Consider the following 23,056-nt stretch of genomic DNA (forward strand, 5'->3'; position numbering starts at 1 on the left):
TTTTGGGACCCCTACTTTACAAAAGAAAAATTTAATTTAATTTAATTTAATGTGAGGAAGAAAAAAGTACAGAGTGTAAAGATCTAGTTTAGACTCTTTGTGGAGCTTTAGATCCAAATTAGCTGGAGATTTCTGTTAAATTTTCTATAGAATATTGTCAGAGTTTTTCTGAAAAAAAACCATACTTTTAGGAGTATTTTTACTTCTGTACGTTTTACTTTCATTTGAGTAATTTTATTATGAAGTATTGGTACTCTTACTTTAGTAAAATTTCTACTTTCTACCCACTGAAAGAAAAACAAACATGTTTTCACCAAAAATACATCAGACATGAATGTCTCACACACCTGCAGTTTGTGTTAAAGTTTCATAATATATTTTTTTAAAGAAACTGATTTGAATGTTTTATTATTTTGCCTGATTTTTATTATTTTGTAATTATGTTAGTTATAGAAATCATTTTGGTGCTTAAAATACCAAAATTTCCACATAACTTTGAAGAATTGTTAAAGATTAAATTATTGATGTTTTGGTCAGTTACTCGGGTTTTTTACCAAATAATTTTTTACTTTTACTTGAGTAAAACAATGATTGTATTCAAGTAAAAGTAGAATTATTTCAACATATTTTAAGTCACGTAAAAGTAAAGAGTAGCCGTCCAAAAAATGACTCAATTAAGAGTAAAAAAGTATTTTGGTAAAAAGTTGACTCGAGTGCTGAGTAACTGATCAAATTACCAATTATTTTATGTTTTTAAAAATATGTTATCAGATGGACCAAAATATAAAGTTAAGGAAAAATTTAGGTATTTTAAGGACCAAAATCTAAATAATTTATATAAGCAACAAAAATAAATAAAAATAAAATCAGGCAAAAGAAAAATTTTCCAAATGAATTTCTGAAGCTGCTACCCCCGCGACCCGACCTCGGATAAGCGGAAGAAGATGGATGGATGGATGGATGGATGGAATTTCAAAAATTAGTTTTTGGTTAAAACATGTTTGGTTTTTAATCATCGGGTAAAAATGAAGGAGGATACTTCACAATAAAATTACTCAAATAAAAGTAAAAAAATACAGCTTAGTAAAAATACTAATAAAAGTACATTTTTTTTAAAAAAGTTAAATTTTTTAAAGTACATTTAATTGAGTAAATGTAACTAGTTACTACGCAGCTCTGGGTTTCACCCAACATAAACTGGACAATCTAAAATTTTAGATCCAGTCTTGTGGACGGTGCAGAGCATTTAATGAATCCATGAAAGAAAAGTTTAAAAAGTAAGCTGGAGATGACAAAATCAGAGTTCAACCACATGAGGATTTGAAAAATAAACACAGCTGTGAAGATTAATTTCTTATTTAAAGCACCAAATGGTCACGAGAGCCTAAACTGTTGCAGGTGAAGGTTTGCATGATTCTCAAACACAACAAAAATATGACATCAGATGTGTGAGACCTACCATCCAGGGAAGAAGAAGAAATCAGTCACTCTGTGTCATCTTGTCTCATATCTTCTGGTTTCCATCCTGGTGAAATCACAGAGTTTCCCAAGGTTTCCTCCAGACGCTCTCCTGTCCTTTCTGTGCGACTACATTACACAAACTGAGTGTCCTTCATGAGTGGGGGGAGAAAGGGGAGCTGTCACAGCCTGTGGGCCCTCTCCCCGTTCAGACAATACCCAACAGCGACCAGCAGGGGGCTGCCTCTCTGCTGCACATGATGTAACTTCCTGTGTGATTCAGATTGACGTATGCAGGTGGCAGCATGAGTGTGTTACCGCCATCTACTGGTGGAAAAACGACCCTTCTCATCTTTTCTCTTCATAAACTGACCCAGAAACGTTTATTATCAGTGTTAGTAACTAGTTACATTTACTTGAGTGACTTTATGGAAGAAATGTTCTTCTAGGAGTATTTTTACTACGCTGTACTTTTTATGTTTACTTAAGTACTTTATTATGAAGTATTTCTACTCTTACTTGAGTAAAAGTTATGAAGTATGAGCTTGTATTAAGAAAAACTTGACCAGACACAAACACACCTGAAGTTATTGTTAAAGTTTAATGAGTTTAATATTGAGAGAAATTGATTTAGGAAAATGTGTGTTTTGTCTGATTCTGTTATTTTATAATGATGTTTTAAATAAATAATTTTCATTTTGATCTTTAACATACCAAATTTTCCACATAACTTTACATTTGAGTCCATCTGATGATGTAACTTTTAAATATTAAATGATTGATGTTTTGACCAGTTACTCAGCACTTAGCTGTTTATCAATTACTTTTCTACGCTTATTTGAGTAATTTCTTGGACGGCTATGTTTTAATTTTACTTCATTAAGAATACGTTGAAGTAGTGCTACTTACTTGAGTACTACGTTTGGGTACTCTCACCTCTGATTATTATTTTTATTTACCATTATGTGACGTTACAAGTGCAAATTTTCATGTATATTATTTATTTTTTTAGTAATAGACCAATATAATTTGCAATAACTGTATAGCTTTTTATGTTAAGGTCTTGTATATTATTATTATTATTATTATTATTATTATTATTATTATTAGTAATAGCAGTACTACTACTACTACTACTATTATCATTGCTACAGTCCTATTTTTGTATATTGTTTATTTGTTTATATATATATATTGTATATATCAGAATAACAATGACAATCTCAAACAATGAGTCAGTAACAAATATTACAAAAAAGAAAATCACCACTCCTACTATTAAGAGATCTAATTGGAAATATAAGAAAGTTTTACGTCGTATCCCTAATGTCCTCATTCAGTCAGTTAAAAACAATTTACCTAATTTCTCTATTCCTAGACTCCATAAGATTCAATTTGAACATGTGGACATTAGAGATAATAAATGCAACAAGTTTTTAAATCAGAATCCTATTAATATTATGTACCCAGGAAGAACGAGAAGCACAGTTCTATTACAAAATTTTAACAAATCTATGTTAGTAAAAATTTGGACAAATTATTTGAAATTCCCATTTCCGCCCAAATATAAAGAATTACATTTTAAAATAATTAATAACACATATCCTTCCAATGAGTTCTTAAGAGAGAGATTTAATTTAAATGTTAAGAATTGTGGTTTTTGTAAAACTCAATTGGAAACAACTAAACATTTGTTTTACGACTGTAAAGAAGTATTAAACTTATGGGATCAACTTCATACCTTTCTGTCTTCTAAAACAATAAATGTGGATTTTATTTCCTTACAAAACATTCAGTTCGGTTTATCTATAAAATAATTTTGTTTTTAGTCAATGTTCTACTGATTGTAACAAAATTTTATATCCATAAATGTTGCTATGCAAAATGCTCCCTCTCAATCTTTGCTCTCCAAAACGAACTTTTCTTTTTCAAAAGTTGTCTAAGAAAAATGTAGCATTTAAACGCAATTAAATTGCTTGAGTTAATGGAAGATTTTCAATTAGTAGACCCCTTTAATTTATTTTTTATTTTGTCACTAACTTTAATACTTTGCTCTTTTGGAGCTGATTGTTAGTGAACAATCAGCTCCATACTTCCTGTTAAATTCCTCCAAAATTAGAATATCACCATTTCCATCCAGTAAATGAGTAATTGACCAGATTTGTTTATTCCACCAATCTTCCATAAATATAGATTTTCTACCACATAGAATGGCTCTGTTGTTCCACAGTGGGACATTATGAGGCTGAAGTTGTTTTAACATTAACTTCCACTGTAACAAAACCTGTTGGTGGAAATCAGAGAGTTGTAGGGAGAGTTTTGATAATTCAAAATCACATTTCAATAACAACTCAATACCTCCAACTTTTGAAATACGAACGACGGTATAACAAACCAAATGAGGCCACCATTTTTTAAAAAGGACTGAAGCCATCTAATTTTTAAAGTACCATTTATAATTTCAAAATTGATTGCCTTGATACCACCGTCCTGAAATTGTTTTAGCAAATCACTTTTTCTATAGTAATGGTGTTTGTTTTTCCAAATAAAGTTAAAATTAATTCTGTGAATCTGTTTTATGAGATTTGGAGGGACAGCTAAGGAATATGCAGGATATGTCAGCCTGGATAAGGATTCAATTTTTGTTAATAAAGTTCTACCAAACAACGTCAACTCTCTTTGAAGCCAATTATTTAAAGTTTTTTCACATTTATCAATGTTGACTTGTAAATTTTTTCTCACGCTGGTAGCTTTACATTTCTTGGTGCTGGTGCTGAGCCTGGTCCTGTTTTTTGTGAAGTCTTGTCTTGAAGAAAAACAAGACAAGACTTGTCTTGATTATTTTTTTAATTTTGTTTTTTTTTTACATGTTAAGCTACATAAATGTATTGGGTCTGAAGGAGCTGTGTATCAAATGGGTGCAACCTAACGGTAAAATAGTTGAACAAATTAATGAAATAATTATTCTTGAACAGTATCAGGTGTGGATAAAAGAGCATAATCCAAAGGCTGCGAAGGAGGCTGCTGAACTGACTGATGTGTTTGTGGCTGCGAGGAGGAAGACCTCTTAAGCTTTTCAAAGCTGGAAAAAGGATGGCCGCAATCAATCTCCATGTAAAAGAGAAATTTGGCTCAACATTTCAGCTGAAAAATCCCCTTTGGTATGTGCACAGGAGGGTCATATCAAACTTATGTGCCCTCAAAATGCTCTTAAGTTGCCCCAGATGTGTTTTCTGCCCAGGAAAGAGACTCAAAATGCCGGAGCAATTCATCAATTAATGGAGACTTCTGTGGAGCTCAACGGTCAGGCACGTAAGGCCCCGATTGATACAGGGAGCACACAGACTTTGGTCCAGCGCAGGTATGTCTCACTCCAGTTTGTTTGCACCAGTGAGACCATTCCAATTTGCTGCGTCCATGCTGACAAAAGTATCCAACAGCAGATGTTTATGTGACTATAAAAAGACAACATACAAAGTCTCTGTTCCAGGTAAAAGCTGCTCCACTCGCATTATGAACCTGCTGAAACAGTGGGTGTCCCGGGGCCTAGAGAAACCTGCCTCCTCCTACATCCGGAGTCCAGAGGATGAGGAACCTGAGGAGCAATATGTTCCTGTTATCAGGGGCTAAGCACCCCTAAAGGTCAGATCCTAGAATTACCCCTGATTACAGGTATTACTAGATTACTCTGAGTAATCTACACACCTTTGTGTGATACTAAGATAAATATTGGGATATTAACTGTAGTACCTAATGTCGAACTAGCAAAATTAGCTTAGCTACTGAGACTATTTTATTCTATTCTAATTAAGAATAAGAGGCTATAGAGTAAGCTTCAAATTTACAGTATAAAACAGAAATATTGGCCAGGATTTAAAAATAACATACTCAAATTCAAAGTGGAATTTGGCAAGAAAACTAATAAAATGCAATTGTTTATTTTTTGCATCTAAAAGCAGCAGGCTATTTACAAGAAATGAAAAAATAACCGCGTTGATGTAAACAATTTCTTACTTATGCTGCCACCTACGTGATACCTACCAGCTGATGGGAGGAAGGATCTACTATATATATAGCATCCTACATGCTCCTTTGTGCATGTAGGATGGCTTGGATCAAAGCATATTTGTGTGCTGCTGTGGCCCAGTCAAAGTCCAAACATATTAAATTGAGAACCTGCTATATAAATAGAACAGTGGTGTTTTCGGAAACTCAATCTGAATATTGTCGAGTGTTTATATTCCAATCCGTCAGTTTGATTGTATTATTGACAATATATTTAATGAATTTTAAATCATTGGTACAAAATTTAAATTTCATGTTTTAAATGTACAGACGCTCTTGGTAAATGATGAATGTCCCTGGATTTTCCCTTGGGCTTCATGATGTAATCAAATGAATTCCACATTTTCTCTTTTCTCGTGTTTACTGAAGCACCTCCTCTGTCCCAAACCACCTAAAAACAAACCTCTCAGTATTCACATTCTGTTTCCTCAAAGATTTATTTGGCATCAGCTGAAAAGAAGGTCTGTTGCCACCAGAGAGCAAAACATTAATATTCTGAACACACCAAGAGCAAATCAACTGCTGGAGAAACTCTCTGCTGCTGCTTGTTTATTCAGTAGTAGCTCCACTAAAGTTCATGCTGTGTGAATAATAAATTAAATGAAATCTTGACTAACATTAAAATAAGATTTCTTTTTCTGTAGCAACTCTTTCCTTTTTTTGCAGCTACAGGGAAACATTTCACAACAAAATGTTTGATTTTTAAGTCGAGACCTGGGAAACTGACAACATACAGCACATGTGTCAAACTCAAGGCCCGGGGGCCAAATCTGGTCCACTGTAGCTATTTATGAGGGACACAAAAAATAAAACATTTAACATAACGGTTGTGTGGTTAAATGTAATCGTATCAATCAAATCAAAACAGTTTTTATCTGTATACTGCCAAATTGCAGTATGGAATATGGAAAATCAACAAACCCGTGCACTTTTTCACAGTAATGCATAATTGTGAGTTTACTGTAAATTTTCCACTAAAATGGTCAAAAACATTGGGTTTATGTGATGCTAACTCCCACCTGCAAGTGGCAGTATTTCTTACAGCAAGTTTTTTTTTAAAGATATTTCGCAAATATTTCTGAATTAACTCCACAAATCAGTGATTTTTATTGCAAAAGAAAAAAAATAATAAAGCAAAAAAATGTTATTCTACATTTTACAGATGTTAAATTTTAATAAGTACTTATCAAATGCAGACACAGCTATTAATATTTTAACAGTTTGCCAGTAGGTTTTATGATGCATTCTGGGACAACCGGCCCTTTAAGAACATTCATGATGTTGATAAGGCCCAAAATGAAAATGAGCTGGACATCCCTGACATGCAGGATTTTATCCAGACAGAAGACAAAAATATGGATGAGGATGCCTGTTCGTGAGTTGTTTCAAGAGTTATTGTAGAAATATTGCAGCAGATACATCTGCTCAGATATCCTGGTTAGATTTCAAAATGTCAGTTTTTTCAGTCTCGATATCCTTGGATCAATAATTTTTCATAAATGTAAGCATAAAAACCAATAAACCCCCTAAATACAGCTGGTATATAATATTATTATGCATTTTAATGATTGAACTGACTAAAAATACTAAAAAGTAGTTTTAGAAAGTTGATTTCAGTCGTACTTTACATTATATAAAAAGCACAATATGTAATCAGTCCAGGTGTGAGAGAATTAAGTTATTTTTTTGGGACTAATAATCAGTTTTTCCTCTGCTTTGAGTTCCCCACCTTTTCCAAATTTAGTCATGTTATAACAACAAATGTTGATTAATTTTGTCAGGATTTATATAAGGTAGTTATGAAGCAGGAGGAAGAGAGTATTTATATAAATACCTGCTGCCAGTGCTGACTGCTTGTGGAATTAAACTTGAATGTCTTTTTGGACATGTGTCTTTCACAACTGGAGGAAGGAGTTTTGTCAAATTAGATCAAGCTCAGACAGTGTGGACGGGGAGCTTCTGTGAAAAATGGATTATTTGTATTTTTACTGTTCTTCCTCTTTGTAACATCACCAGGCCGGTAGAGGAGTCACACCTGCGTATTAAAATGTTCAAAGAAAAGTTTTTTTCTCAGTGAAAACAGAGATGACAACATGAGTTATGGTTTGCCATAACAAGGCAAATTGTATGAATTTAATAAAGTGCAGGTAATACAAAATTTCCTTTTCAAGTGACCATCCTAAACATAAAGCTGGTTCTAGGGCTGCACCGATTTACCAGCCAGTCGATTTATCGGCACAGATTTCCTTAATTTGGGGAAATCGGTGATCGGTCGATACTTACATGTGAAGCTGAACTTATCCACCTCAGCAAATACCTAAAAATCAGCCACTGTCCTCTTCAGCTCTCACTTAAGAGAAGTTTGACCGACAGACCGGCCCACCATGTCTGCACATTTTAAGGTAACAATAGTCACCCCACTATTGTTACAAACTCAGTGACTTTCTTGCTATATTTAGCAACATTTCAGACAAAAAACAAATTGGTATCGGCCAAATTCAGAATCGGCAGGTCAGGTTTTCGGCGCACCCCTAGCTGTCCCAGCTGGTGAAAGCATTCACTGAACCCAGATGCAACTCTGCTTTTTAGATTATAGGCAAACACAATCAGCTGTGGTAAACTCTAAACCTTTCCAGGACGTTTCACACCCTTAATTGGGTAAATGTATAAATACATCTAAGTCTAGTTTAGATGAACCATTTCCTGTGAAGCTAAATCATAAAACTTAATTTTTCAGATTTCTACAGACTGCTCCTCCTCGGAGTTAACGGTCACAGAGCCGTCTCTCCCTCGCCTGCGCCCATATCCACCCTCCTGGGCACCCTGCTGTCCTCTATGTCCTCCCACTCGTCCTCCCCCTCCTCACCGTCCTGCAGCCTCATTGGCCGGCTCCAGCGGAGGAGGCGGTACCTGAGCGGTACCAGGAAGAGGGCGGGGTCAGGCATCGGGTGTGGACTCTGTGGTGACGTGACTCTCTCCTGTGGGATGCAGGCTCTAACCCTCTCCTCCCTCACACTGATGTTCTTCCTGGGTCTCCCCTCCGGCTGGACGGAGGAGGCACCGGGATGAGGAGACAGAGGCCAGCCCGACCCTCCTTCTTCCTCTTCTTCCTCCTCCTCCTCCTCTTCCTCCTCTCTTTTCCCCCTCTGCCGCTGCTGGAAAAGTTTCAACCGTGCGCCATGCAGCTCGTGGTGCAGCGTCGTCGTCATGACGTTTTGCCGCTGAAGTTCTCGATTCAGCAATGTGATCTTGTGGCTGCGGCGCTTCAGCTCCTCCAGGAACCGCCGCTCCTCCTCCCGCAGGCTCCTCCCGAGTGCCACAGCTCGGGCCCGGCCGGCCCGCAGCTCCCCGCGCACCGTGACCGTCATGCACTGCTGCCGCTCCAGGAGGCGCTCTGCGGCCTCGCAACGCGCCGCCAGCTCTGCTTCCTCCTCTGACGGACGAAAACAAACGCATACCCAGAGCTGGGTAGTAACTAGTTACATTTACTTGAGTACCTTTTTGAAAAAAAGAGTACTTTTAGGAGTATTTTTACTGCGCTGTACTTTTTACTTGATTCATTTTATTGGGAAGTATCTCTACTCTCTCTCTACTCACTGAATTAAAAACAAACATGTAACCAAAAACTCAACAAACACAGACCTGCAGTTTTTAAAGTTTTTTACAGAAAGAAACTGATTTGGGAAAAAATATAATTTTTCCTGATTTTGTTATTTTTGGTCCTTAAAATATGAAATACCAGTTCTTGACGTTTTGCCAAATACTTTTATACTCTTGGTATTCTTGGATGGCTACATTTTACTTTTACTTGGGTAACTTTATTATAAAGTATTTCTACTCTTACTTAAGTAAAATTTCTAGATTCTCTTCACACTGAATTAAAAACAAACATGTTGTAACCAAAAACTCACCGGACTCAGACACACACCTACAACTTTTGTTAAAGTTTCCTAAGTTTTTAATTGAAAGAAAATGATTTAGAAACATTTATTTTTGCCTGATTTTATAATTTTTTGTTACTTATATGAATTATTGTCATTTTGGTCCTTAAAATATCAACAGTTACGCTTAACTTTGTATTTTGGTCTGTTTGATCACGTAATTTTTAATATTAAATGATTGATAATTTGTTCAGTTACTCAGTACTTGCACTGCCTTGTTGCTGGATTGATTGATATGTAGTTTACATTAAAGCAGCTCTATGTAACTTATATAAAATATTATTTTACATATTTGTTGAAAATGCCGCTCTGTCGTGACAGTTTATGAAACAGAAACTGGGTAAAATAGGAGTAAAGTAGGCATACTTTTCATTCCCACTTCAAAATAACACATTACATAAAAGCAGAATAAGACATGTAGAAAAGATTATGAAAGTTCACATTTCTCTTTAAAGCTAATGATTATTTTTGTTTCGTCTAAGACAGAAAACAGTTGAAATAGTTTATTTTTTACATTTTTAACAGTTAATTTGGATTAATTACTTATTAAATCTAAATTCTTACCTGCTGTGTTTCTGTCAGGAAACTTGGAGTCCAGCTCACAGCTCAGCTCTGCACAAAGGATGAGGCAAAGTCAGATTAGAGATTACAGACTGAGGAGAATAATCCATAATATAAACATCCACAGAGATGAATCCAGATTAGGAATGTAAGTTATTGATTAATGAGTAGATTGCTCTAATCGATAACAATTCATTGATAAGCGTCCATTTTCTTAGAAACTTGAGTTTTGTCAGTCGATATCAATAATTGCCGATCAATAATTATTGATTCATTTTTTTGAAATACTGCCAAACTGGTGGAGTGACCTTTCTTATTTAATCCACAGTTTCCACTCCACGCCACTGTGTTTTTTGTTTGTTTTGTTTTTAAGCAGCTATGAGGCGCAGTGATGAAACCTAAAACTGCTGCTGTGCAAGTTACTCAACAAGTTGTTGCTAGGTAACCACAAGTTACTCAACAGGTTGTTGCTAGGTAACCATAAGTTACTCAACAAGTTGTTGCTAGGTAACCATAAGTTACTCAACAGGCTGTTGCTAGGTAACCATAAGTTACTCAACAGGCTGTTGCTAGGTTACCATAAGTTACTCAACAACTTGTTGCTAGGTAACACAAAAAGAACACAAAATCTTACCAAGTATTTTTGTCCAGTTTCTAGTTCAAATATTTTTTACTACACTTGAGGTAAGACCAAACTAACTTACAAGTAACGTTTCAGCAATAAATAAGTACTAGTTTTAAGTCAACAATTTCTTAATATTTATGAAAAAGTACTTGCTTTATTGGCAGATTATTTTACTTATAACATGGGAAAAATGTCTTGTTATAAGTGGAATAATCTGCCAATGGAAAAAGGACTTTTAAAAATCAATATTAAGGATTTATTTAGTTAACACAAGCTCCTTTATCTTGCTGAAAGGTTGCTTGTAAGTTAGGTTTGTCTTATTTCAAGTGTACTGATATACTGGCACTAGAAACTACTTGGTAGGATTTTGTGTTTTTGCAGTGAGTAAGCTAGCTGATGCTACCAACCTTTCTGGCCAAGAGAAGTTGAGCAGCCTACATTTCCCAGAATGCTTTGTGGTTCAGTGACTATTCTATATACTAAATATTCTATCAGATGGCTTATTTATTGATATTGATCATGTCACGAGTCTGTTGCGATATTGTTAGTGATTTACTGTCAAGCCTGATCCAAGATGAGCGTAACTAAAGGGAATTTCACTACAAATGCCTTAAAGCAGAAACTTCTCATTTGGATTTGATGCTTCTACTCCCGCCCTCCTTTTGCAATACCGCCCTGGGCAACCATCCATATCAAATACGGGCAGATTGGTGGGACTGACCGTGACAGCGCCTCTTCAGGTGTGTGATCTCCAGCTGCAGGCCGGTCAGCATGGTCAGGTGCTCCTGCTTCAGGAAGCAGATCCCCCTGTCAACGCTGGCCACCTGCTGCTCCAGCCTCCCGGCGTCCATGGCTCAACCTTCACGCAACCTGAGCAGATGTTAGCAGCGGGACGTCAGACGCAGCACTAAGATTTAATATAAGAAAAGAGCCATTTAGTGAAAATAGCAGCTGTGTCACTCATCTCATGATTGATTTCGCTGCATGTGTTTTTCAGCTGCAGCAGCGTTTTAATAAAATCCCTGTCTGTGGCCTACCGTGATACTGAAGCGGTATCCAGCTCAAAGCGTGTCTCATGGATCTTCGTACTGTCCTGGACCCGTGTCTCTGTCCTCGCTGCAGCGAAAATGCGGCGAACAAAAGCCCGACCAGTGCGCTAAACTACCGTCTCCTGCTGCTCGGATGCGCTTCCAACTATTTCCCTGTCCGCATTCTGCAAAGCATGAATGAATCCTGCAGGATCAGGCTGAGTGGAAATAACCTACTCTTCACCTTCTGCTGTTTCGTGCAGTGCGGCGCTGCGCTCACAACAAAGCACTGAGCTATGAGGGGTTATTAGTGCCACCAAGAAGGAAGAGACGGAGAACAAGGAGGAGGGGCTTTATTACGCAGACATGAGTCTGACTTTGATTTGAAAACATTTTGGACAGTTCACAGACACGTTTTAAAGAAAAGGCCTTTTTATTTTTAAGATTTCAAACAAAACATTAAAGCTTTTTGCTACTCACAAATACCAAAAATATTCACTCATATCTGAACATAAAATATCCTATTCTTATCAAGATTAAAATGATCACAGCCCAACCTTTTACAACAGCTTCAACTCCTCTGGGAAGATTTTCCACAGAGTTTCTGACCATTTTTCCAGAGGCGCATTTGTGAGGTCAGACACTGATGTTGGACAACCAGGCCTCCCTCACATCTTCCATTCTTATTCACCGCATAAGGGTTTTATTGGGTCGAGGTCAGGACTCTGCCAACTTCTTCTAAACTAAACTCACTCATCCATGTTCTTTATGGAATAGAAAGTAGAAAGAAGTAGAAACTAATCCCACGTACTCTCAATCATTAAATTGACAAAAACATCTTGAAACCCTACTCCTCAATTCAATTCCTCAACGCGGAACATTCTGCCACAGAAAACACTAAAACTACCAAGACTTGTGAAAAACAAAGAGTTTAGTTTAGCTTAGTGCTATGCAACTTTCGCTGTGTCACATAGCACTAAATTAATAATACATCTACATTTAATTGACAGAAATGTTCGTCTTTTTGCCATCTAGCGCTGTTCATATGGGTTCAGAGATTCTCACATGCTAAAACTAAAACATATCTTAAATGCAATGCTACATTTGAATATAAATGGGTTTAACACAAGAAGCAGAGGTTCTTCTTTACTGTTGTCATCTTTGTCCTGTAAAGTGATTGAGGAGACTCTGACCCTTCGGACTCTTCTGCTGTTTTTCAGTAATGAAGGGGAGGGCAACCCGTTCCTTCTGCTCAGTTTTCTGGTAGAAAGGACAGACTTTCAGATGAGCAGAAATCGGAGGTATGTCGGCCATGTTCCATGAATCCACAGCAGAGAACAGATGACTGAACTCCCACACCTGGAGAGAAAAAGAAGCAGCGTTATGAGGACACCAGCTGTGTTTCTATTACAAACATGTTTGTCGTTATTCTGCTATTGTCCAAAAAAACACAATTTCCCAACTGCAGTGTTTCCCTTAAACAAGAAATGCAATTAAAATCACATTTGAATTAGCTTGCTCACACTTTAAGTCATTAGAAATTATGTCAGTGACGGACATAAATAGTTACATGAGATTATATTCATAATTCATCCGTGACATTCATCATTTATCAGCCAATCAGAGGAGACATGGCGTCTAGTTGGGAGCGGCTGCATGTTGGGGAAATTGTAATCACTGATTTTACACATTCAAGCTTTTAATGAACTGCGAGAGATCTGGTGGAACCACAACAAGTAAACAAACCAAACCATCATCCTCCTTCCGCTTCCTGTTGTCTTCTTCGTTGTTTTCACCAGTAGTGTAGATGTGAAAAAAGTGTTTCCAGTACAAGTTTCCATTCTATACGGCTGAAAAACCACCTCAGGTTAGCGCAAAAACCTTTTTTATTGAAAAGCGCGAGTTTTTTTAAAAAATCAGCGTGTTTCCATTAAGTAAATTTATTTTCATAATTTAAATTTGTGCAACTGTTTGGTTAATGGAAGCGCAGCTACTGACAGCAGCTTGTGGTGGACTGGATGGTTTGTTCTAAGGTAAAGATCTGCTGTTGCTGTATCAACCTTCTAGACGTCTCAGGTCTTCTGGTTCTGGTTCTGGTCTGCTCTGTGTCCCCAGAACCAGAACCAAATCTGGAACAGACCTCCAGAAAACTACCAAACATCCGAAACACTGAGTTCCTTTAAATCTAGACTAAAAACCAGCTGGTTAGAGTTCCTTTTGCACAACATGCTGATGTGCAACGGCAAAATGTAATGTTTCAGTTTCTGACTTTGTGTTTTTATGATGTAAAGCATTTTGAACTGCAGGTTTTTCTTTCTTCTCACAGGTTTGGACTTCCACTTGGCTCTCCCATGTGAGGAGGTCGTCCTCTCCCAGCGGAGCGTCACCATCCCTCTCTCCTGCAGCAGGGAGGAGCAGACCTGCCTCATGAGGCGGGACACCAGGGCCAGCTGGGACAGGGACTGGCTGTCCAGGAAGCTGGCCATGTGGCACAGCACCTCGTAGGGCAGCGAGCTCAGCCGGTCCTCCCCGTCTCCAGTTTTGCCGTCCAGAGAGGGAAGAACGTCTGGACGCAAGTTGAAACACCTCAGCTGCTGACTGTGAGAAGCAAAGAAAGCTTTGGTCAAACAGGTTGTCCAGCAGCACACTAAGGTTTTAAATAACCTTTGAACTTTTACAGATTTGTCACATTAAAAGGGCAATATTATGTAAAATCAACTTTTCAAAGTTTTTAGCATCTTTTCATGTTATTCCCTCATGTTGCTTTGATTCTTTCATTCATGTCTCTATGGCAACAATTCGGCTGCTCTCACAAAGCGCTGTCTATTTACCCAAAACTCTCCCCCCATTGAGCTCCTCTAGACTAGCCAGCAGCAATTAGCAAACAGAACCCCGCTCATCATATGAATCATTTCAGTCCAACACTCCTAAGAATGGTAATAAACGGCATAAAGAGAAGTATTGTTGACATGACGTGTTGAAGGCAGAGCTTCTTAAAGAGACAGACCCAATTTCAAAGTGTTCAATAGCAAATTCAGATTTCCTTTCAGTCATGTTTCATACACCATTATTTAACAACTGAAGGAAATATAATTACTTGATTGTGCTATAAAATAGCACTATGTGCTTGAAAATACATAATACTGCCCCTTTGAAACTAAAGTTTTAAAGATCTTTCTCACAAGTGTGGCATGCATTCAGCCACAATTAACCTGATACTCTTTAGTGAAACCAAGTGCATTCAAAGATCAGCAGACTTTTAAGTAGAACAAAAACTCCAAGACATAAAGTCAAAAATTACAGAAAATATGTACCTGCAATCATCTAAAATATTTAAAAGTGAGGTTGTTCTCACTTGTAGGTGACGGTGGCTTTCTGTGTGGAGGGATGAAACCTCCTCTGCCTGTAGGTGCATCCCAGGTACGCCAGGGGGCACTGCTGTTCAAACCATTCACTCAGACACATCTGGATGTCACTGTGCACATTCCTGTAGGGATAAAAACAGTTACAACACACCGGATATGTGCATCCACATCTGAACAGTTACATCTCAGCAGAGCAAAAGCTAAAAAGCAGCACAACTTCAACATATTTAGGCTCAAGTAAAAGTAAAAAGTAGCCGTCCAAAACATTACTCAAGTAAAAGTAAAAAATTATTTGGTAAAACGGCGACTCAAGTACTGAGTAACTGATCAAAAATATCATTTAATATTTAAAAATTACATCATCAGATGGACCAAAATATAAAGTTAAGTGGAAATTTTAGCAATTTCAAGATGAAAATGACAATAATTAATTTAAGTAACAAAAAATAAATTCAGGCAAAATATGTTTTTTCTAAATCAGTTTCTTTCAATGAAAGACTTGTGAAACTTTAACAAAAACTGCAGGTGTGTGTCTGTGTCTGGTAAATTTTTGGCTAAAACATGTTTGTTTTTCATTCAGTGGGTAGAAAATCCTGAAATGTTACTCAAGAGTAGCAATACTTCAATTTAAAATTAATCAAGTAAAAGTAAAAAGTACAGCGTAGTAAAATATACTCCTAAACATAAATTTCTTCCACAAAAAAGTACTTTTAGGAAGTACTTTTTTGTGGTAGTAACTAGTTACTACTCAACTCAACAATCTTTAGAAAATTTAACAAGAACTTTACAGTGAGCTGAAACCAGATTTATACACTGAGTATTTAGGTTTTTCCTCACATTAAATCAAATTTATGTATCCAGTAAATGTAGCTAGTTACTACCCAACTCTTCATCTGAGTACAACACACCTGAAGTGTGTGGCGAACTCTCTGCGGTGGAAGCTGTGACCGCAGAGGAACGTGAACGCACAGCTGGCTCTGTTGTTCCTGCTGTTTACGGTTTCCGCCTGAAGCTGCAGAAGAAGCTTCAGCGGCCGGTCCGCCATCACTTCCGCCAAGGTCGTCCTCTGTTTGAAGGGCGATGTGCGGAAAGAGTGCGTCTGCGTGCCAAAGTCCACATACAGCCCGTCTGCTCCCTTTGTCTCACTGATCTGGAAAAAAATAAGACAATTTACTGAAGTCAGTGATTATTGTGTTCAGCATCTCAACCAAAATGATCAGAAATGGATAGAAACTAGCTACATTTACTCAGATACATTTACTCGAGTAACTACAATGTACTTTTTACTCTTACTTAAGTAAAACTTCTGGATTCTTTGTTCTTTCTGCGAAGAACAAACATGTTTTAACCAAGAATTCAAACACACCTGCAGTTTTTGTTAAAGTTTCATAAGTTTTATATTGAAAGAAACTGTTTTCAAAAAATGTTTATTTTATTTTATTTTGTATTTATGTTATTTATATGAATTGTTTTCATTTGATCTTTAAATACTAATATTTCTTTATGTTTTGGTCATTCTACTGATTCATTTTGAAATATTAAATGATTGATGTTTTGATCTGTCACTCAGTACTTGAGTAAAGTTTTTACCAAATACTTTTTACTCTTACTTTAGACTTTAGAAATATGTTAAAGTAGTGCTACTCTTACTCAGAGGACGATAGAGTAGCCAAAAGTAAGAATAGCACCACTTCAACATATTTTTATTCAAGTAAAAGTAAAAATTAGCCGTCCAAGAAATTATTCAAGTGAGAGTAAGAAGTATTTGGTGAAAAGTCTATTTAAGTAGTGAGTAACTGATCAAATTATCAATCATTTAATATTTAAAAACTGCATCATCAGATGGACCAAAGATATAAAATATAGGGAAATTTTGGTATTTCAAATCTGAAAATGAAAATAATTCATTTAAATAACATAATTACATATCTGTTGGTCTTATTATTTTTTGTTTAAACGTTTTGTCTGTTCTAAATAAATAAACTACAGAATAGCAAAATCAGACATAAGAAACATTTTTCCAAATCAGTTTCTTTCAATATAAAAAACATCTTAAAACTTGAACAAAAACCACAGATGTTGTCTGTGTCTGGTGTATTTTTGGTTAAAACATGTTTGTTTTTCATTCAGTGGGTAGAAAATCCAGAACTCAAGTAAGAGTAGAAATACTTCATCAAAGTACTCAAGTCAAAGTAGTAAAAATACTCCCAAAAGAACATTTTTTCCAAAAAAAAGTTCCTTAGGTAAATGTACCTAGTTTCTACCCAACTCTGGTCTTACTTAAGCACATTCTCTGAACCTCTGAACATTTTTGTACCTTGTGACCCATGACTGCCATCTCAGCATAGCCCAGCAGAGTTGCTTCAGCTTCATCTACAAACCAGTCCTCCTCACTGGCTCCCAGGTCTGATGTGTCCACGCTTCGATGTTCAGTCTGCACCCGAGCAGCCGTCTCGTTGAGATGAACCCGCCTCTTATGACGATAACTTACAGGCACCTTTCAGGAAAAAAGAATAGCTCATTTCATTTTACAAGATAAATGAGATCAGTGGAAAAACCTGTGAAAAGTAACATCATTAACTGTAGTTTTCTTGCTTTGGTTGACGAAGGTAAGCTTTGGGAGAATCAGCATTTTAACACAGCCTTCGAGGTAATCAGCAATTTTATCTAAATTTGGTGACATTGTGGAGTTTTCAGAAACAGCAACTTGACATAATTTAATTCATATACTTATATACAAAGAAAATAAAAACAAAGCAAACAGTAGTATACTTATGAACTTGTTTCCACACACACAACCCTCTTACATCTATAGGATCATTCAATAAATTACTATTCAAGTTTATGGAAATTCAAATGATAAAGAAAATTGAAGTTCCAGCTAAGCTCCAGATTTACATTTATAATTATTTTCATTCAATGAAGAAGTTGTTAGCATATCCAAAATTGTTCAAATGCTTCTAAATATTGAATGGATACTTTTAACCAAGGTGCTAACCAGCTTTCTGAATGTTTCTTCTCTGTATCTTTATCTTTTCCATCTGTGATTAGCTCAGTCACCCTAATGTTTAAAATTTCTATGCGTTAACCATTTCATGACCTCCTTGTCATGTAGAATCTGTTTGTTTTAATGCTAATCTAGACTTATTTGTTCATGATGTCGCTTAGATTTCTTGTCAAATTTGCTGATGATGCTCTTGAATTCACATGATGAAAACTAAATCGCTTTCAATGATAATAAAGTGAGTAAAGATGTCGGCGCTCCACAGCAGTTTCTCTCAAACTGTGGTCCGCGGGCGCCCTCTGGTGGTCCGTGAGGTACTGCATGTAAACAACCGTTAATTTGCCGTTACGTTAGTAGCTCAAAGTGCTACGCTACAGTTAGCTTACCAAGGGATCGCGTTTAAAAATAATAATGGATAATTGGATTAAGGCTTGGCCACTAAAAAGAAAACCTGAAGATGCTGGCGGATTTTTTTGTTTTGTTTTTGAACATTATTACGACGTAGCACGCAACAGAAATACTGATCTCGGTCTGCGGCTGTGCTGATTGGGATACATGACGGTGGCTAACGGCATCTTAACACCTAAAATAACATTATTTATCTTGGGCTATCTACTGGCAGAAAGAAAATTATTGTTTTTGCTAACTCAACAAGTCCATTTTTATTTTATTATGATTCTAAATTACAAGTTGAAAGTAAAGAACTATTTTGATTTCCATGTGTTTTCTATGTCATTGTAAAGCTTAGAATCTATACGTCCAGAATCTGTAAATAGTTCGAAATGACTTGTTCCTGGTTTTACTCTGACCAGTCACATTTACAAAACAGCGCCAACCTTCACGTTAGGTGGCAATGAGACAATGAGTTGAGAGACTTTAATTTCAGGTTGTTTAAGATGTGTTATTTCCGAGGCAATTTCAAGTTAGGTGGTTTGTGAGGGTTAGTTAAAAGGGGTAAGTGGTTCTTAGCCTGAATAATTTTGAGAAACACTGGTTTAGACCAAACATAAAACTCTGGTTTGGGGTTAATTAACACATTTTTCTGTCAGGATGTGGAGCCTGCAGCTTTTTTGGAGAGTTTGAGAAACACTGCTCTACAGAATTGTTCGGGTTTTTTCTGTGTGAATTTGCCAAACTTGAACTTGTCACCTTGAAAGAGTGCAGCGTCTGGACTGCAATTGGCTCCAGGCTGCCATAGACAAAGTCTTTCTCCCTGGAAGTGCAGGCCTCAATCTGCCCGAAGGCCAGCAGCATGCGTCCGTGATGCACCATGTACATGTTGTACTCCTGAGGGGTGAGCTCCTGCCCCAGCCGCTCCAGAACCCCCTCCTGCCACGGGGCCAGGCCCGTCTTACTGGTGTCAGGTGGAGGGCAGCTTCTGGGACTGGTTGTGTCCTGGCGCTCCTGTTCTGGTGCTTTCTGGCTTCTTCCCTCGTTGGCTAGTTTTTGTTTTTGTTTTGGATTTTCCAAATTCTCCTGAGCGACAGCGCAGGCGCCTCTCTCCATGCTGAACATCATCTCAAACAGATTGTACTTCTCCATGTTGATCATTGGAGGTTGTGTAACCCTCTGAGCAGTTTCTTCTGCAGCATGATTTTCAGACATGCTGCTTACAGGAAGAGCTGCAGAGGGAAACAATTGTAATCTCATTGTAAAACACGTTACAATAAGAAGTTTTTCTGTGGTTTTGTGCTTCAGTTTGAGTCTCTACTGCAGAAGTGTTAACCTTAATTTCATTTTGAGCCATGTAAAAAATCTGAATGTTCTTACAGGGGCGGTTTCAAAGTGACATAAAACAGCTCATTCTGAAAGGAGTTCAAAATAAACGGACTAAAATCTCATTATCTAAGAGGAATTTTGTGTAAAAGTTGTACTGAACATGTTTCGTAACCCACAGACCAGTGGTGCCCAAAGTCGGACCTAAAACATCCTGCATGTTTTAGTTCTCTCCCTGGTTTAACACACCTGGATCAAACGATGGCTCCATCTTCTGTCAGTGCCTAAGAAGAACACTGACATGCTGGAAAGGTTCTTACTACCACCAGGGAGAGAACTAAAACATGCAGGATCCCGGCCCTCGAGGACCGACTTTGGGCACCACTGCCATAAACCTAATTTAAGCTGTACAGAAGAAGCTCCTTTTTATGTTTCAGAACCAAGCTGCATTTTGACCAACCTTCACTTGGGTTTTGGTCTTGAACACCTCCGACTGCGATCTCCTCTCTGCTCTCCTCCTTTATGTCCTCTTCTTCTTCTTGCTCCATAAGCTCTGGATACAGAGGCTTCATTTTGAGGCGGGCGTACAGGTCTGACTGGTCAACTAAAGCCATAGCAACATCCAAAGCCTCTCCGTGCGTCTCTCTTTCCTTCATCATGTTGTCCTGCATGGCGTTGAAGTTATTTGGGTTTGTGTCATCCACCGGCCAGCGCAGCCACTCCATGGAGCAGCAAACCACGCTGGCTGGACACACCTGCAGGTGAGCCGCCCGCGAGGAGCGGGGCAGCTGGATCGGGCAGCCGTACTCGGCGTTGAGGCACGGCACCCTCACATTGGGGCACAGCAGCAGGTGATCCTCCTCCTTGCACAGGTGGAAAACCGCTCCGCAAAGCAGACGGCAGGGAACGAGAGCGCAGCTGGCAGAAGGCTCCACCCGAGCCCTGCAGCGCCGGCTGTAGCAGGAGTCACAGTGGAGATGCTGCCGGACCCTGGAGCCGCGAGAACGGTGACTCTGAGAAACAATAACACAAAGAACAGCAGACTGTTAGCAGCAGAGAGAGGAGTTACTAGTTACCTTTACTCAATTACATTTACATGAAGTATTTCTACTCTTACTCTTATTTCTACTCTTACTTTTGAGTAAAATTTCTGGATTCTCTACCCATTGAATTTTTTAACCAAAACTTTACCAGACACAGACACACACCTGCAGTTTTTGTTAACGTTTCATACGTTTTTTTATGGAAAGAAACTGATTTGAAAACATTTTCTTTTGCCACATTTTGTTATTTTTTGTTACTTGAATGAATTATTGTCATTTTTGTCCTTAAAATACCAAAAATTTCCACTTAACTTTATGATTTTCTACCCACTGAATGATAAACAAACATGTTTCAACCAAAAATCCACCAGATTCAGACACACACCTGCAGTTTCTGTTAAAGTTTTTAATTAAAATAAAAAATGATTTGGAAAAAAAATTCTATTGCCTGATTTTGATATTTTTTATTACTTATACAAGTTATTGTCATTTTGGTCCTTAAAATACCTACATTTCCACTTTTAGCTCCAACTAATTATGTCATTTTTAAAAATTTTAAATGATTGATAATTTAATCAGTTGCTCAGTACTTGCAGAGACTTTTTACCAAATACTTTTTAAATCTTGAGTAATTTCTGGGAAAGCTAATTTTATTATAAAGTATTTTTACTTTTACTAGAGTAAAATTTCTGCATTCTCTATCATCACTGAATAAAAAACAAACATGTTTTAACCAAAAATCCACCAAACACAGACATACAACTGCAGTTTTTGTTATTTTTATTGAACGAAAAACATTTATTTTGCCTGATTTTATTGAATTTATTTTTACTTATATGAATTATTATCATACCAAAATTTCCACTTAACTTCACATTTTGGTCATTTGATTAAGTAATTTTGAAATATTAAATGATTAATAATTTTATCAGTTACACAGTAATTGGGTAGACTTTTTACCAAATACTTTTAACTTTTTTTCTTGAATGGGTACTGTTTACTTTTACTTGAGTAAAAATATGTTGATGTAGTGTTTCTCTTAGTTGAGTACAGTTTATGGGTGAATCTAATGAAAATGTGTGAATCACTATATAGGTTTTCAGCTAATTATGACTTGGCACTGCATCGATGCTCAACAAAAAGTTTGTCACTCACCATATTTGACTGATTTTTCTATCCTGAAAGAGAAAAAAACAAGTGAGTTTAGTACTTTAATTTAATTTCTGACACTGACTGAACATTGTGTTATAAAGCTCAAAACTCCCTCACCGTCTATTTGTCTTTAAAAAACCCAAAATTTGTTCAAATAAATCAGATAACTACATAAATCCGACTGAACAGTACAACTTTTGAAAATAAGACAAGCAGTTTCTCACTAAATGTTAGTACTTTTAAAACTATAAACACTTAATTAAAAAATAAAGCAGTGCAACAAATTCAGTTTATGGGGCCAAAGAGTAAACATTTTTCCAAGGTGGCCTGGTTGATCACATCTTAGTTTTTGCAGCTATCCTTCATTCTCAGCAAGCATGTGGCGACAGTGGACAGGAAGGACTCCATTCTGCTGTTACAACTCACTTTAACGGTGTTAAAAAATGACACTTTGTAGAAAATTTTAGAAGCATTATCCTGGTTTTGTGTTACATTTTAATTATAATCGCATTTAACACGTGTAATAATATGCTAATCAGATTTTCACCTGTTTACTTATCTTCTGAATATTCAGTGATTAATGATTAGGATTCTGATTATTTTGAAACAAACTTATAAAAATCCATGAAAAAATTTTGACATTCTGATTCAGAGCTCTTTGTTTTTAAACAATTGAAATGGAAAATTGAAACAATGACTGCTGCTCAGTCTACTGTACAGATCTCCAAACAAACACTAGAACCAGTTAAAATCTTTATCATCTACTCTTAAATTAGCTGCTCAACCCTCGACGTCTTGAAATTTAAACAAACTCAAAGACTCGGAGGTGATTTACCAAATCGCCGGCCAGACGTGTCGTTTTGTCTCCTTGGTTTTATAACGTCGCTATCAGGTCTGCGTTTTGAACTGGCAGGTTAAAATTAGCCAAGGAGCAGTGAGCAGGTTCCCAAGGAGAAATACCCAACCACCCCAACCAGCGTCACGCTGCAGCAGATCGTTTAAAATTTAAAACCTTTTTAAAATCTTTATCCACGTCTAAATTAATGTGAGTTTTATGATCTGTGACAATAAATGCAACCAATAATACACACAGGAAGT

General features: G+C 37.0%; 3 protein-coding genes across 4 annotated transcripts in view; all 3 read right to left on the bottom strand.

The window, feature by feature from the left end:
- LOC114153274 (clustered mitochondria protein homolog) overlaps positions 1 to 1,721 on the bottom strand; it is a 29,059-nt gene extending 27,338 nt beyond the window's left edge. The window contains exon 1 of the mRNA XM_028031681.1: positions 1,460 to 1,721. The gene's annotated coding sequence lies outside the window, so the exon portion shown is untranslated. The remainder of the gene's footprint in view (positions 1 to 1,459) is intronic.
- Positions 1,722 to 7,621: 5,900 nt separating this feature from the next.
- ccdc92bb (coiled-coil domain containing 92Bb) lies at positions 7,622 to 11,960 on the bottom strand. Of its 2 annotated transcripts, none has more exons than XM_028032580.1 (4): positions 11,688 to 11,960; positions 11,372 to 11,520; positions 10,029 to 10,076; positions 7,622 to 8,956 (listed from the first exon to the last, which is right to left on the bottom strand). In XM_028032580.1, the coding sequence occupies exons 2-4, from the start codon at positions 11,499 to 11,501 to the stop codon at positions 8,295 to 8,297; spliced, it is 840 nt and encodes a 279-aa protein (XP_027888381.1). In that variant the 5' UTR covers positions 11,502 to 11,520; positions 11,688 to 11,960; the 3' UTR covers positions 7,622 to 8,294. The 2 variants fall into 2 exon arrangements, with proteins under 2 accessions (XP_027888381.1, XP_027888380.1); XM_028032579.1 differs by having other exon boundaries at positions 11,372 to 11,557.
- A 56-nt stretch (positions 11,961 to 12,016) lies between these two features.
- On the bottom strand, positions 12,017 to 22,881 carry LOC114153811 (F-box only protein 40-like). Its single transcript, XM_028032577.1, has 9 exons — positions 22,794 to 22,881; positions 21,962 to 21,984; positions 20,224 to 20,776; positions 19,197 to 19,669; positions 17,361 to 17,540; positions 15,952 to 16,193; positions 15,034 to 15,165; positions 14,003 to 14,276; positions 12,017 to 13,037 (listed from the first exon to the last, which is right to left on the bottom strand). Exons 2-9 carry the CDS (start codon positions 21,962 to 21,964, stop codon positions 12,834 to 12,836), a joined length of 2,061 nt encoding a protein of 686 aa, XP_027888378.1. The 5' UTR covers positions 21,965 to 21,984; positions 22,794 to 22,881; the 3' UTR covers positions 12,017 to 12,833.
- Between the last annotated feature and the right edge of the window lie 175 nt (positions 22,882 to 23,056).

This window comes from Xiphophorus couchianus, chromosome 11 (assembly GCF_001444195.1).
Source record: "Xiphophorus couchianus chromosome 11, X_couchianus-1.0, whole genome shotgun sequence".
Lineage (NCBI taxonomy): Eukaryota > Metazoa > Chordata > Actinopteri > Cyprinodontiformes > Poeciliidae > Xiphophorus > Xiphophorus couchianus.